General features: G+C 35.1%; 1 protein-coding gene across 4 annotated transcripts in view; it reads left to right on the top strand.

Annotated features, from left to right (window-relative positions):
- LOC136025417 (uncharacterized) overlaps nt 1–15988 on the top strand; it is a 101285-nt gene that overhangs the window by 53143 nt on the left and 32154 nt on the right. For 2 of the 4 annotated variants that reach the window (XM_065701442.1, XM_065701441.1), the window contains exon 6: nt 6442–11014. The exons of the other annotated variants lie outside the window; for them this stretch is intronic. In XM_065701442.1, the coding sequence (XP_065557514.1) occupies nt 6442–7577 (1136 nt within the window). In that variant the 3' untranslated portion in view covers nt 7578–11014. The remainder of the gene's footprint in view (nt 1–6441; nt 11015–15988) is intronic. 4 annotated transcript variants of the gene reach the window in all.

Here is a 15988-nt window from a genome sequence, read left to right as displayed (position 1 = left end):
CGCGCCTTTTGCTTTCTCAAACTCATCCGATAAGAACTTTGAGACTGCCATTTTATTAAATTTAGGGCAAAGATCATATAACAAAACTCCCGGGCCGACACAATCCTCCAGGACCTAGGGGCAGGTGTTGTAAGCTATTCCCTGGAGCATATACGATTATTTCGACATGGGGCATATACGATTATTTCGCATGAGGGGGTAAATACCCCCCACGCCTTTTCTCCAGAACCCATCAAATGCAAATTTTGCGTTAGCCATTTTATGAAAAAATAGTTCGAATGTTAAATAAGTTTTAGTTCACATTTTAAGAGACTGTATTTCAACTAATCCTCCACGCCCTATTTTCTCCAAACCAATCCGAAACGTTTTTTAGAAAGTCATTTTGCTAAAAAAAAAAAAAAAAAAAAAAGTAGAAAAGTCAGACAAAACAGACTTCTGTGTCGACACAAACCCCACGGGCCCGGTGGCAGGCGTTTTAAGTTATGCTCTGGGGGCATATGTGGTTTTTATGGAAGGGACGCTTGTGTAAACTTCGACGATGAAAATTCTAGTTCACTTTTTCAGAGTCAAAAAAGATTGGAGGTCAAATATCCCTCCTCTTCCACGCTCTATTTCCTCAAACCCATCCGATAAGAACTATGAGGTGGCCATTATTTTTAAAATAGTTGAAATATTATGTTGCAAAAAGTTCGTTGTCAAGACAAGCCCTCAGGGCTTGGGGACAGGCGGGGGCAGACGGGGGCAGGCATAGCCATTTTGCTGAAAATGATTCAAAGATTATATAACCAAAATTCCGACACATCTTCCCAGGGCTCGGGGGCAGGCGCTGCAAGTTATACCCTGGGGGTATATATGGATGCTATGGAAGGGAAGATCGAATAAACTTCAGAGAAGGCTTATTTGGTTGGAAATCGAAAGTTTTAGTTCAGGTTGGAAATTATAAGTCTTACTTGAGTTTTTAAGAGTGAAAGGAGATCAGAGGGCAATTAGCGTGCCTCCCAAAGCCCTCTTTTCCCCAAGTGCATCCTATAAAATATTGATATAACCATTGTGTTAAAAATAGTTCAAAGGTCAATTAACAAAAACTTCAGTGTCGACACGAGCCCCCTGGGCCCAGGGCAGGTGTTGTAAGATATGCCCTTGGGGTATATGTTCTTCTTATGCAAGAGATGCTTGTATAGTTCACTTTTCATGAGTCAAAAGAGATCTAGTTGCAACTAGCCCCTCCCCGACACGCTATTTTTCCCCAGATCCATCTGTTAAAATTTTGATACAGTTTCTTTATTAAAAATAGTTCAAAGGTTACATAAAAATAGCTGCAGTGTCAATACAATCCCCCAGGTCCTGGGGGCAGGCGTTGGATGTTTTGCCCTGGGAGTATGTATGGTTCTTATTGAAAAGATGCTCTTATAAACTTCAGAGAGCGCTTATTCAGAGAGTCCCCCATGTCTTTTTTTTCACCAATCCCTCCTGGTAAAAATTTTGAGAAAAGATATTTTTTAAATAGTTCGAACATCAGATAACATAAACTCCGGTATCGACACAACCCCCCAGAGCCCTTGGGCAACTGTTTTAAGTTATGCCCCCTGAGGCGTATAAGATTTTATGTGAGGAGCGGTTATATAAACTACTTAGATGGATCGTTCGATTTGAAATTGAAAGTTCTAGTTCACTTTTTAAGAGTCAAAAGAGATCCGAGCGCAACTAGTTCCCCCTAGCCCTTTCTTTCGCAAATCCATCCGATAAAAAATTTGAGATAGCCATTTTTTTTAAATAGTTCAAACATTAGATAAAAAAAACTTTGGGTTTGACACCCCCGCCAGAGCCAGGGCAGGCGTTGTAATTTATGTCCATGGGGCATAAATGGTTCATATTAAATGGATGTTCGTATGAAATTCAAAGAGGGTTTATTTGATTGGAAACTTTTCAAGAGCCAAAAGAGATCCTAGGGCGAATAGTCCCTCCACGAACTTTTTTTCTCAAACCCTTCCAATAAAAAATTTTAAATAGCAATTTCGTTAAAAATAGTTCAATGGTAAGATAAGAAAAACTCCGGTGTTGACGCAACCCTCTAGGCTCAAAGGCCGGCGCTGTAAGATACGCTCCGGGGGTATATATTATTCTTATGGAAGGGATGCTCGTATAAAATTCGGAGACTATTCATTTGATTACAAACAGAAATTTCTTGTTCACTTTTTAAGAGTCAAAAAACTATAAAGGCAACTAGAGCCTCTCCTTTCACGCACTTTTTTCCCCGAACCCATCCGATACAGATTTCCAGATAGCCACTTTTTAAGAATAGTTCAATTATCAGATAACAAAAAAACCTGGGGTTGGCATAGCCCCCCAGAGCCCTTGGGCAACTGGTTTAAATTTTACCCTCTGAGGTTTATAAGGTTTTATGGAAGGGTTGGTTATATAAACTACTTAGATGGCTCATTTGACTGGAAATTGAAAGTTCTAGTTCACTCTTTAAGAGTCAAAAGATATCCGAGCGCAACTAGTCCTCCCTAGCCCTTTTTTCACAAATCCATCCGATAAAAAATTTGAGAAAGCTGTTTCTTTTTAAATAGTTCAAACATCAGATAACAAAAACTTCGGGGTTGACGTAACCCCCCAGAGCCCAGGGCAAGTGATTTGAGTAATGTCCCGTAGGCGTATAAAGTTTATGTGCAAGGGATGGTTGTTTCAACTTTGAAGGTGGCTCATCTGATCTGGAATTCAAAGCTCTAGTTACCTTTTTATTAGTCAAAAGTTGACGGAAAGCACCTACCCCCCCCCCCTCCCTGACACAAACACCCTTTTTCCCCAAATATGTCAGATGAAAATTTTGAGATACTTTAAAAATTTGAGCCAGGGGCATATAAGGTTTTTATGGAAGCGGTGATTTTAACAACTTTGAAGGGGGCTCAAATATTTAGAAATTGAAAGTTCTAATTCAATTTTTAAGAGTCAAAGGGGATTTGACGGTGACTAGACCCTTCTCTCCCAACTTTCTTTTTCCCAAATGCGTCCGATCAAGTTTTTTATAAGCCCATTTTGTTCAAAAAAGACTAGAGATAATATAAAAAAAACTCCAGGGATAAAACAACCCTCCCCCCAGAATTTGGGGGCAAGATTTATAAAATGTGCCCTGGGGGGCATATAAGGTTCTTATGGAAGTGATGGTCGTATAAACTTCGAAAGGGACTTATTTGATTGTAGATAAGAATTTATAGTGCCCTTATCAAGAGTCAAAAGTGACTAGTGGGCATCTAGCCCCCACCCAAGGCATTTTCCGCAAATGCATCCAATCATGACACTTTGCTCTTTCTATCTGCGCCTTCACTTGATGTTTTGTATAATAAAATTCATAATGCTGTCTCTGAATTTCTAACTTTTTCTCAACGAAATTTCTTAACCCCAAACTTTTCTAAGACTTTTTTCATTATATTCTCTAGACTTTCGTCAAGTGCTGGCAATGATCAAATCATGGTTTGAGGAAATGTGATAAAAAGAGTAGCAACAACGAGATATTTGGGTTTTTAATTGATGAAAACCTGTCGTGGAAAAACCATTCAAATGCTATAGCTGAAAAATTAAGCAGGGGTCTTGGGGTGACGCGAAGAATTGAAAATCTAGCCACAAAAAAGATCCTAAAAATGATTTATTTTTCTATATATTGTCCATATATTAGCTACAGATGCTCTATATGGGCAAGTAATTTTGTAACATGTTTCAAAAGAGTACAAAAACTTTAGAATAGAGCTGTAAAATTATTATCGAAATTTTATGATTCTGATGAGGTTCCTGCTCATGAGCATTTTAAAAAGAATAAGTTAATGGATATATCCCAAATTCAAGATTACTAAGTTGCGATTTTCTCGTATAAATATTTGAATCGCCTGCTCACCCCTGCTTTTGAAAATCTTTTTAATTTTAATAGAGACCGTCACGATCATAATACAAGAAAAGCTGATAGCTTAACTCATTAGTTCAGGAGTACCACTCGGGAATCTTTTGTGATTCGCCATTATGGTCCCCGTGTTTGGAATATTTTGCCCGAGGGTGTGAAAAATGTTCCTAGTCTTCCGGCTTTCAAGTCACGGGTAAAGAAGTTTCTTTTGTCTCGTGAGTAATTTTGATGTAAGGCCCATTCCAGGTTGTCATTCTATTCGAGGCATTTCCCAGATTTATTTGCTGTTAATTTTTTTTTTGTTAATTTTTTCTATCTTCTTCTTGTCTTTTTCCTCTTTCTCTTTTTTTCCTTTCTTCGTTCATCAGGTGAGTTTCTTTTGTATTAAGTAGCGTGATATGAACGTGGTTTTAATTAGCTGAGGGTGATAACCTCGCACTGCTGCAGCTCATGCTCCATATATCCCATTTTCCTTTATTAATTCGTGCTGTTGCAATTTATAACCTTTTTGAATGGTAAGGTTTAATGAAAGTAGAGTCTTTGGTGAATTTTTTTGTTCTGAGTTCTTCTTCAGCGTCGTCCCTGGAAGCCAATTTTTTTCTGAATGACAAGCTATTCACACATACGACAAAAATCATTTGCTGACATTCCCTCCGCTCTTTCCAAAATTCCTTCTCATGAAGGAGTAGAAAATATTATGCCCTTTTTCGAGATTTTTATATTGTACAGTTCCCAGCTCTCTTCTTGTCTAACAAAAAGTTGTCATAAAACACTTCTTGGAAACCTTGTTGGTTTTTTTTTTACCATAGTCATACAAAAAATATTGGACTTTTTCTGGGGTTTTCTACTGTCTTTCTTGAATGCTTTCAAACTTACTCTTGCATCATTGATGTGAGAAACTGCTGTTGCAACATTTTTCTGCACTGTCTCAGAACAACATTGATAAATCTATTTTGGTATTGTCTTTCTTTGCTTACACTGTAGTCTATAGTCTTTTAGATTGAAAAACAATCTTACGTAATGACTTTTGTGTCTATAGCTTGTGTACTCTTTCCCTGAATAATTAAGTTTCTTTTTCTCCACAAAAGCCTTTCGGTTTCCCTCCTCTTCTCTTTGGTTTCTCGACTCTTTTGTCAGGATGAGTCCTATGCTTGGTTCTTTTTCAAGCCCTCTTCCTTCAGACGCTTCAACGGCTCTAGATTCCTGAATGTTTTCTGCCAGCATTTCTTCATCCCTTTCGAAGACAGGTTCATGTTCTGGCTTATGTTGGGAACCTGGTTCATTTGGGGTCTAATATTCTAGTTAATTCAGGTTCATATTCTCTTCTTAGCTTGGGGAGGGGATTTGGCTGACGTGGACTGAATACGTTTATGCTTAATTGCAAATGTCTGAAGTGGGACTGGGTGCATAAATGCAAATCTCTAGCTTCGACAAAAAATGAACTAAAAAACTTGTTGACTATACAAATCGACGCAGAAGAAAATCATTTTAGACGTCATTCGTAATTCCATTTTGCAAAAAAAGTGGACTAAACACGTTGGTGCATAACTCTAGGGAATTGTGTCTTTGAAGATTCCAACCCCCTCCCCCGCCACAGCCCTCAGGGCACAGGCTATAAGCTATGTAATTCGTCCATTATTCATATATAGTATATGTTATTAGGAAAGGGACGTGGACAAAGCAAAGGTCAAAGAAACAAGTAAAGTAAAGGTGAGAAAATCAAGAAGAAACAAGTAAAAAGTGAGGAATTAAAGGTCAAACTTCTTGTGCTTTCGAAAAGGACAAAGGGCATTCAGGCGAGTCTTTCAGAGACTGTTGAGGAAAGTGCTGAACTACATCACACTACTTTATATGCAACGGGTTGTCAAAAGGGCCTAAACGAGGAAGGACTGAGGTAGTACTGCTGCTGCTGCTAAAACTAGTACTAGGACTACTGCTACTGCTACTACTACTACTACTACTACTACTACTGCTACTGCTACTACTACTACAACTACTACTAATACTACTACTACTACTACTACTACTACTAGTAATACTACTACTGCCCCTACTACTGCTGCTACTGCTACTACTACTACTGTTGGACCTTTAAACTTTTGTTCAACATGATTTGTTCCTTGGTGAAAAAAGTGCGAGGGAGGGGGGGTGGTTGCCCTCCAATCATTTTTTACTCTTGAACAGGGCACTAGTACTTTCAATTTATAATCGAATGAGCCCCTTCAAAAGTTTTTATGAGAGCTCCTTCAATATAAAGTGCCTTGGTAAAAAAAGAAAAAATATAGAAATAAATATAAGCAATTTATGTCGCCCACTTCTCTCTTTGAGTTTACTGAAAATGAAATGTTGTTCAGTATTTCAGTTGATCTCATTTTTTAAAAGTCATGATAAACCATTTTTATGAAGATAATAAAAAGAATATAAATGAAGATAACTTTTTGTACTGAGTGGCTCATTAGATATTGTAATTTTCTTATTATGCACGCACTGGTCAAAAATAAAATGTTACTTCAAAATTCTAATTTTTTTTTTCTTTCTGATTGTAGTTCAAGAAGGATCTTCATTTCCTGATCATCTTGCTGGAAGCAATTTTGTTGCTTCTCAGTCTCAAAGATATTTTCGTCTTGGGCAACCAGATTCATCAGGAATTGAGAAAGATTTGATCAGTTCAAAACCTACGGAGCCTCCAACAGAGTTTACAGCAAGTAATCATGAAGCAACTCATACTACCACTACTTCAAATATTGTGCTATCACAAGCATTGTCTAAAGAAGAATCATCTACTTTGAACACTCACGGTGCTTTTGATGACGTACAAGCAGAGAGAATTACTCTGACAAAGATACTAAGTCCAAAACTGTCTTTATCAGAAGATAAAAAGTTATTTTTTGAGAAAACTGGAGCCACAACCATAATCGCAACTACAGTCCCAAATGATACAAAAGACAGTTCTAAATCAAAGTTGTCATCGTTAAAGACAACTGCTCACCCACAAATAGTAGAAACAACTGCCAAAACTAGTATTACAAACATTGATGATTATGATGATGAGTATGAAGAATATGAGGATGAAAGTGAAAGTCATGAAGATATTCCAAAAGAAGCTGTAAGTCTATTTGATACCGAAATCAACGAAACAACTGAACCTAGACCAGGTACCTTGGAGTATGAAATAATTTCTATTGTCGATGCTTACACCAATGAGCAGCTTCAAGGAAAACTTGAAACAAAACAAAATGTACCAAGTACCTTAGAGAGTGAATTTGTTTCCATACTTGATGCTTATAATGACCAGCTCAAAGGAACACTTGGTTTTACAGATGACAATAAAGAAAGTCACGACCATGAGCTAGAACACCACCACCATCACGAACACAATGATCACAGAGAGGGTAATACTCATGAACATAACGGCCATGCTCATGGTCCTCAAATTCTTGCTCTTCTAGACATGAGAAGGATCTTTTTTATACCAGTTGAAGATCATACGATGCCAAATTTCGAAAAAGATGTAATAAATGTGAAATTAAATGACATTGATGAAGGTCCAACGATGAAATTTGATCGTAACAGATTTTTCTTGAAAGCTGGACGGTCAATACTTTTAAACCCACAATGTCCGCAGTGTCATCCAAGCTTTTTGCAGCCTGGTCAGTGCATACCGTGTGTTGTTATTCGCTAGTGGTTGTCAAAAGGACTACTAAAAGCTTTCCTCCATGGAGATGCTTAACAAAATACCACTAAATACAAAGGTTCTGTTTATGAATGATGTTTTTGGTAATTAGAGTAAGTGGCATGTGCTGTGCTTCATTTGATACCAGATTTGTGAGATCTTACTGTGCTTGCAGTTGAAAACTAATATCGCGGAACATAAATTCTAGTAATTTAATTAAAAAAAAGTCAGAAAAGTTGGAAGAATTAGCTACTTTGTAAATTGTGTAAATACATTTTTTCTATCTTACAGCTATAGGGATATACTAGAATGTTTAGTGTTTGTCAGACACGCAAGTTTAATAATAAATAAATGGTTTTAAATCGCGTATTTCAAAGAAATGAAAGTAAGAGACTGTGAAAATAAAATTCAGAGTGATGTAGATATTTCCGTACGGTTTACTCATATAAACTGAAAAAATAATTATAATTTTCCGATTGGTTTTAGAGCAAACCGCTCAACTGAGCATTCGTATGGCACTCTTTTGAATTGATTAATCATTTTGAACTGTAAATCGTCTTGTGAATTGTACCGTCTCTGGTGTGATACCTGCTTCTCAGTTTCTCAATGTATGAAAAGCATTCGACTCATTAACACACAAGATCTTTCTTATAAACACAAGAAACTATCTTATTTGACATAAGAGGCAACACTTATTCTTTATTTCTATCATCTTTTTTGGTCGAGTAATCTCGATTGATCTGTTTATTTTAACCCTTTTAAAATTGAGTTTCGTGCTACACAAGTCTGTGATGGGATGATTTGTTTTTAACCTAGTTAATACCTCATAAATACGGTTGCAAATTTAAAATATATCACTGGCCGTCGCCTTTGTAAGAGTTCATCTTTTTCGGATACCGTTTTTTTTATTTTGCTGATGAATGTGCTTTCAGCACAGCCAACATAACTGAGTCTGATCTCAGTTAAAAGATAATTGTCGTTTTTGTAAGAGTTATTCAAAGATTTGATGTTAATTACCTTGCCTTAAATGTTGTAAATTCATGTTTTCTTATTATTTCAGGACTTTTAAAGACTAGTTCTGGCTTAAATGGAATGCCCGTATCGAGATAATCCCTTATTTGACTATACATCAATACAATCGATTTCTAGGCCTTAATAACTTATAGCAGATTTTTTATTTTCTGAAGAGGTATATGTCAGAAGAGGTCTGATTCGCACAACTAACCAGAAATAGCTAAAAGCAGAGAAGCTATCCGCTTATTAGATACTCTGTTTTGGGACTACTCTATATCGGCATGTGCAGTTGCTTTTCTGAAAGGTGTTTTGTTTTCGATTCAAGATATATACTTCTCATCATGTATATTTGCATTTAGTTTAGTTTTGCAAAATATTTATACTTACTAATTAAGAAACCTTGATTCATTTCTATTAAACAAGTACTCTATATTGACCTGTGCAGTAGCTTTTCTGAAGGGCTTTTCGTCTCCAATTCAAGAAATATATTTATCATCATGTTTAGAAAAAGTTGCATTCAGTTTAGTTTCCCAAAAAAATGTATACTTACAAACTAAGAAACCTTGTATAATTTATATTATATTATGGCGATAGCTCTGCTTTGTTTAGTTATACCTTATATAAAGCTCTTATTTTGTTAAGAGGTACATTTCACTAGAGGTGCAATTCGCTCAAAAACCATAAGTAGCTAAGAGCAGAGTAACTCTCCACTTATTAGATACTCTGTTTTGGGACTACTCTATATCGGCTTGTGCAATAGCTTTTCAGAAAGGCCTTTCGACTCAGAATCAAGAAAAATACTTCTCATCATGCTTAGAAGCCTTGCATTCAGTTTAGCTTCCCACAAATTTTATACTTGCCATTTCAGAAACCTTGTATAATTTCTGTTATATTATGGTGATAGCTCTGCGTTGGTTGGCTATGTCTTATATAGAGTTTTCATTTGTGAAGAGGTACTTTTCAGAAAAGGTACAACTTGCTCAGCAATCTAGGAATAGTTAAGAACAGAGGAGCTCTTGGAGTATCAGACACTCTGTTTTGGGACTACTCCATATTTGCTTGGGTTTCATAAACTAAAAACTGGAGGGAAACCTTCTATATTTTTTTTTTTTTACGCAAATGAAAGTTTTCCTCCTATTAGTGATGTTGGATATATTTATGAGACACCTTGAGTTGAAAGTGTACTCATGAACTCTTGCAGCCAAGGTCCTATTTTGCTAATTGATCACTATTCAACTTTGGCGAAAAAAATACTTAATAATATTTGGTGGGACAGTGAAAATACAAATTTAACGAATTTCTCATTTTCTACCATATCTATATTGGAAACTTCACTGGTATTTTGGAAAGAAGAGAGGAATAAGATTAAAACTACGTTTGAAATCTCACCGAATCCTCAATTTTTGTTCAAATTTGTGGTACGATTTTTTATTTTGATTTGACTTTTATCATATTTAAAAACTAGACATACCACAACGAGTTTTCCTTCTCAAAATTTTCAAATTACACTACTGAATTTTGGACCTTCACTACCGGATCTTGGAGCTTCCATCTAGACCGGATAAAAATTTTGGACTCTCTTAGATTCCGCTGTAGCTACTCCGTTTATTCTTAGATTCAGTATAATTTTAGACTTTTGGTCCATCTTTCACAAGTCTACAAAAATCTCGAAAATTTTGTGGTACCACCCCTATTCCGTTTTGACGCTCCTGCCTTTTACGATTGCTGTGTTTTAATGAGTACAATAGGAGGTGTCACGAAAACACAAGCACGGAGAGAAGTGAATACTGCCTTTCATTGAAAACAAGAGATTAAAAGGTCGGAAAAATTCTGGATCCTGCAGATTTTGAGTGTTGCTGCTTATATCACGACTCCCACAAAATTACGTATATCATTATGTAGCATACTCCGTCAGACTTTTAAAGGGCTGTGATAAACTTGTCTGTTTATTCTGATTGTAACGAAAGGTCACTTGAGGCGTTTTGAACAGATTCGAAACTCATCCCAATTAAAACAATTGGCGTCAGCCAGTTGTGCACCACTTTTTCCCCTTATAATTAACTTGTCACCACTAAAACTAAAAACAGAGTGGCGTTAGGGTCTACCATGAAGAGTTCTCAAGGCCCCAATTAAAGCATCTAATTCAAACCATTCCACAAATAATTATTTAAAAAACAATGATCATGGCTAGGGGGGCTTAGGATTAATTCAGGTACACAGGCAGCTACACTAGCTTGAGAATCTTTGATGGAATCATCAGTATAAACATGCATATTGTTGGTATTATTGAGTACTAGATTATTGATATTATTTTGTCCAATTTTGTTAGCTAACATTGCCTCCAAATTGTAATGAATGACGGAAACATCTTGTTAGATGTCACTGTTTTATTTTATTTAATTTGAATTTCGAAAATGCTTCAAAATTTTCTGGTATAAGTGTTACATAAATTATTTTATCTGAGTAGTGGCGCTAATTCTGAATAATGCAGTTTTGGTACAGTCAATGAAAAATACTATTTTCTTGATATCTGAATTTAGAAACACAAAAAAGCTTCCTTCCTATATTTTTAAAAGTAAACCTGTCCCTTTTGCTTTTTTGTGAATTGCTGACACATTCAAAGAAGAGGCCTGAAGATTATCTTCACCTTGGCAATTCAGTTTATTATAAATAAATATCTTAAGGGTAAAATTCTTGTCTATCTGCTATTTGCTATCTTGGAAAGGGGTTAACAAAATGAAACTTTCAGGGATGGGTCTATAGGCTGAAGTATTTTTCAGGTCAACCTACATTGACTCCTTTTCCTTCTAGAGGGCAGTGATGTTTTTAAAAATTCTTGTGCTATGAAACTGAAACCTTACTAAACAGACCTTCTGCTTAAATAAAGTACAAGAAAACTGTTTTCAGCTTTGCAACTTTGTTGTTCAATCCTGATTTATACGATCTCAAAGATCTGCAATTATGTTTCTTAAATTTAGAAAAAATCCATTGATATGGCTTAAAATTCTACTCAAATAACAGGAATATGCACTAAAACTATAGAAAATGAAAGAGATTATTGAAAATATAAAACTTTGGTTTGCCAAAACTTCAATAGGTATAGTAGGCAACTTCACCTTTGAAGTAGGAAAATTTATAAGACTTAGAAATTAGACAAGGGTTAAGGGTTAGCATGGGAGCCTTGCAATACTGTCCCAGATGCAAAAACAAAATACAAAAAAAAAAAAAAAAAACAGACACATAAGCTAAAGCACCATTTCAAAACTTCCAACATGTCAGCACTGTATGCTGACATCATGGACTTCTGGGGCAAGGGGGGATAGTATTAGCATTGTTTATGGTAAAATTCTAGTTAATTGACTTCTTGCTATCTCAGAAAGGGTTTTAGGTTAGGAAAATGAAATTTTCAGGGATGAATATACAGACTAAATTATGTCTTGGAAAGGTATTTTAAAGTACCCACCTCTACTCCTTCTTCCTCCAGAGGGCCCTGAAATTAGCCTACATGACAGGGCTATACCTATTGAAATTTTAACAAAACAACATTTACCTTAATTTTCAGTTACTAGTTGCTTTTTCTCTGCGTTTAGTTCTGAAAATGCAATTCCTGTTATTTGAGTAGAATTTGAGCCATATAAATGTTTTTTTTTTTCCAAAATTTAGGAAATGTATTTGCATATCTTTAAAACTTTGTAAAATAGAACTGAGCAAAGTTATGAAGCTGAAAACAATTTTGTTGTACTTCAATTAAGCAGAAGAGTTATTTAGCAAGGTTTCACTTTTATAACACACATATTTTTAAAGGTCATCAAAGGTCAGGGCCCTCTAGAGTGAGAAGGAGTAGAGGTAGTTACTTCAGAATACCTTCCCAGGACATAGTTTAGTCTGTATATTCATCCCTGAAAGTTTCATTTTCCTAACCTAAACCCTTTCTGAGATAGCAAGAAGTCAATTAACTAGAATTTTACCCTGTTTACTGATGCTTTGGAACTTGGGGTGATGATAAGGATATGAGTGTTAGTCTAAATAAATATTAGGAATGATGTAAGTATTTTAGATTGTTTAAAGTTGTTTTCAGAATTTTATAACATTTCCTGCCTAGAAGTTAAACAAAATTTATTGTCACCCAGGAGCTTGAAATTGAAGCTTATTCAAGCTTCAAATTGTGATGCACTAATTAAAGGAAAACCATGTGAATAAAACCCTAGAGTAGCCTATTTGCTTAAAGAAGGAGTAGATAAATTCTGAGAGCTACTTACTATAGTTTCTGCTCAAAATATTCAGATCCTCCAATGATTAGAAACCAATATTATGATATTAATAAAGAGAAAGCAGATGAATTTGTTTTCAGAAAACCTGTTTACATGATTTCTAAAAAAAGTTTCTGAAACCAGGATATAAAATTTTACCACAAAGAGAGAAATTTTTGTAGAGAATAAGATCTAGATCTTTTTTTTGTAGCTAAAAAGCTGGTTCTTTAAATAATCTAAAGAGGGATAAGGATATGCATAGTATCTTATCAATAGAAGCATAAAGCAACAACTTTATCTTTAGATACAGTCTATATGGATACTGTCAGTGGACACAGTCTATACTGGAAAGATGTTGAGCAGTCAAATTAAGCTGAGAAAAATGTTGAAAGACTATTGGCAGAAAATAATTATTTAGCAGTTCTAATACTTTGCAATTTGTCTACATGTTATAATATCAAAGAATAAAAAAAGCAACAAAAAGATAACAGATCTGCAGAATGATCATTTTGTTAAAAAGAATGTGTTTTGTCAAACTAAACCAGATAAAAGAAGTTTATTAAAAATAAAGGTAAATGGCCTATGTTTTGATAGATTCTGCAAGAAGCTTTTTATTTTTCCTTAATAAGTTTTCCTGAATTAACAAACACTTACCAAAATTATTTTAAATATTGCTCACTTCATCTCCTGGCAATAAAGGTTTCAAAAATGGTGCAATGTACTATGCCCTGGTATAGTCAAAGCTAACTACATTGCAAGAAAGGGACTCCAAATACATACATCAATAAGGATCAGAAATAAAGTCTAAAGTCAGCTAAGGTAAAAAAAACCTACTTACAGACTAAAAAAGAGGCATTAGAATAAATTTATTATTAATGTCAACTATTTTATGGCAGCATCACCTTAGCCATAAAAGGTTCCTTGCTTCCAACAAGATCTCTCATCCAAAGCCATTCTACATTATCTTATCAGTTACTAGCCAACACAATTCCCTTTTTTTTTCCTTGTATTTCAGCATTGGGAATTGGACAGAATCATTATTTGAATCCCTACCCTGTTTGCAATGAAGTAACCCAAGGTACTCTCAAAGAAAATTTCTTGAAAAGTCCAATACCTGGCTTTGTTTAATGTAATTTGATTTTCAAAAAGCATTTGACTTTGTCAATGACAATGTATTAGTTCAGAATTTTGCCACTGAGTTTAATATTATCTTTTCCTGGTGAAATTCGGTTGCCTTTTTCCTATCAAATACATCACAAGTGGTCAAATATTAGAATCATTATTCTAATCCCATCCCTGTTCACAATGAAGTACCCCACGGTATTTTTTTCAGTTAACATCCACAGTCTTGTTAAGAAATCCCCCAATGTAGAAGTTTGTTGATATCTGCAGTCATTGAAACCTTCTATAGAAATATAATCAGTAATCCTGTGAGTATCCTCAATGATATTGCATACAATGCCTTGGAATTAGATATGATTGTCGACCCCTCTAAATTCAAAACAACAACAATTTGCTTCCTTAAATGCCCACCTTTTATTATTAATGCAATTCTTCAAAAAGTTTTGGCATCAGCTTTGAAGTTTTTTGTGTCATAATTTCTTATAATTTAATGTGGGATATCCATGTTAACAATATTATCCACAAAGGTAGTGTGTTCATCTCCTTGCTTAAGCTCCTTAATAAACTCCTGAATGTGTCCCTGTACCCATTCCTTAAGGATACCATCCTCTGTCCTCCTACATTTTGGATATGCATGTCCAGTTTGGCACCTTGGCTTTTTATCAAGAGTCAGATAAAAATGAATAGGTCCAAAAAAGAGCCTTGAGAATAATTTTGAAAGAAATGGCCCTAGAGACACATTTTTAAGAATTGCGTTTGGGCTCCACAAACATAATACAGTTGTAAATGTTATAGAGCTTGCTGGACTACCTGCTATGAAAGATTAGGCTAATGTGCAGAGAAGCCAATATTTTACAAAAATACAAATCCTTTTCTTCCCCATCATTTATTGTCTTTTTGGTGCCAATATCTGAAAGATCACCCAAATTGGAAATTGAATTTTCAGATAATTACTCTTTTTCAAAATCTCCACCTTGTTAAATGGTGGGACCTGGATGTCATCTTCAGTTAATTCCTAAGGACAATTATTAGTACACAGCTCAATATGTTGGTCAGGTTTTTGCCAATTAGATGTCTACACAATGTCCTGAATATACTCAGGCTTTCATAGATGGTTCAGTATAAGACCCAAAAGCAGGTGCAGGGGTTGGCATCCTTGATTTTGCCTTCAGTTGTCCCAGCTAACTCTTCAATTTTGTCAACAGAGTTGTTTTCCATTTTTAAAGCACTGGAAGCTATGCTCAGACTCAAACCTTACTTAAAAAACGTTTTAATCATAAAAGGTTCCAAATCTACAATTCAGTTAATAAGAAAAATAAGTCATGAGGGTACTGATTCAAATTTGAAGTTAATAAGAGATTAATGAAGCTAATTAAAGTTTAATGAAGTTTGATATCTTAGTTTTTCTCTCTCTCTCTCTCCCCCTCTCCCTCTCTCTTGCTGTAAAAGGTTATTATATTACAATAAGTTTTAGGTGTACATATAGTGCCTTGTAGTATAGGATGCCATCAATACTGATGTACTGGATTAAATATCAAACAAAAGAACAGAAATAAGAATGATAAAAACAACTTTTGTGAAGTTTCACTTCTCACAAGAAGAGTGAAAAACTCAATGGTACCACTAATTTGAGTTTGTTCCTCACAATACAGTCTATAAGACCATCAAGAAACAGAGTTAAATGTAGTTGTGATTTTTAGTAACATTGACTTCATACTCAGATACACTCAGACATTGAATGGGCTGTAATTCTAATTTGGTAATGCCATTAGTTATACTCATTTTATACAGATCACAATAAGCTTTACTAAAAAAAAATTGAAGACTACTTGTGGAATACAAAAACTCTTAAGTTCAACTATGCTAAATTTTGAACCCAAAATCTCTTCCTAAAGAAAAGTCTTTGGAAAGCCTGTTGAATAGTTACAAGCTATTCTGAATTTTTGTTGTAGTTCCTTTTTTCTTTATTAATCCTGATGGTCACTGAAAAATAACCTAATTTAGGCAATTATTTGGTTATGCTGCAAATCTATA

Source organism: Artemia franciscana, chromosome 3 (assembly GCF_032884065.1).
Source record: "Artemia franciscana chromosome 3, ASM3288406v1, whole genome shotgun sequence".
In the NCBI taxonomy this organism is placed as follows: Eukaryota; Metazoa; Arthropoda; class Branchiopoda; order Anostraca; family Artemiidae; genus Artemia; species Artemia franciscana.
This window is presented reverse-complemented; position numbering and strand designations above follow the sequence as displayed.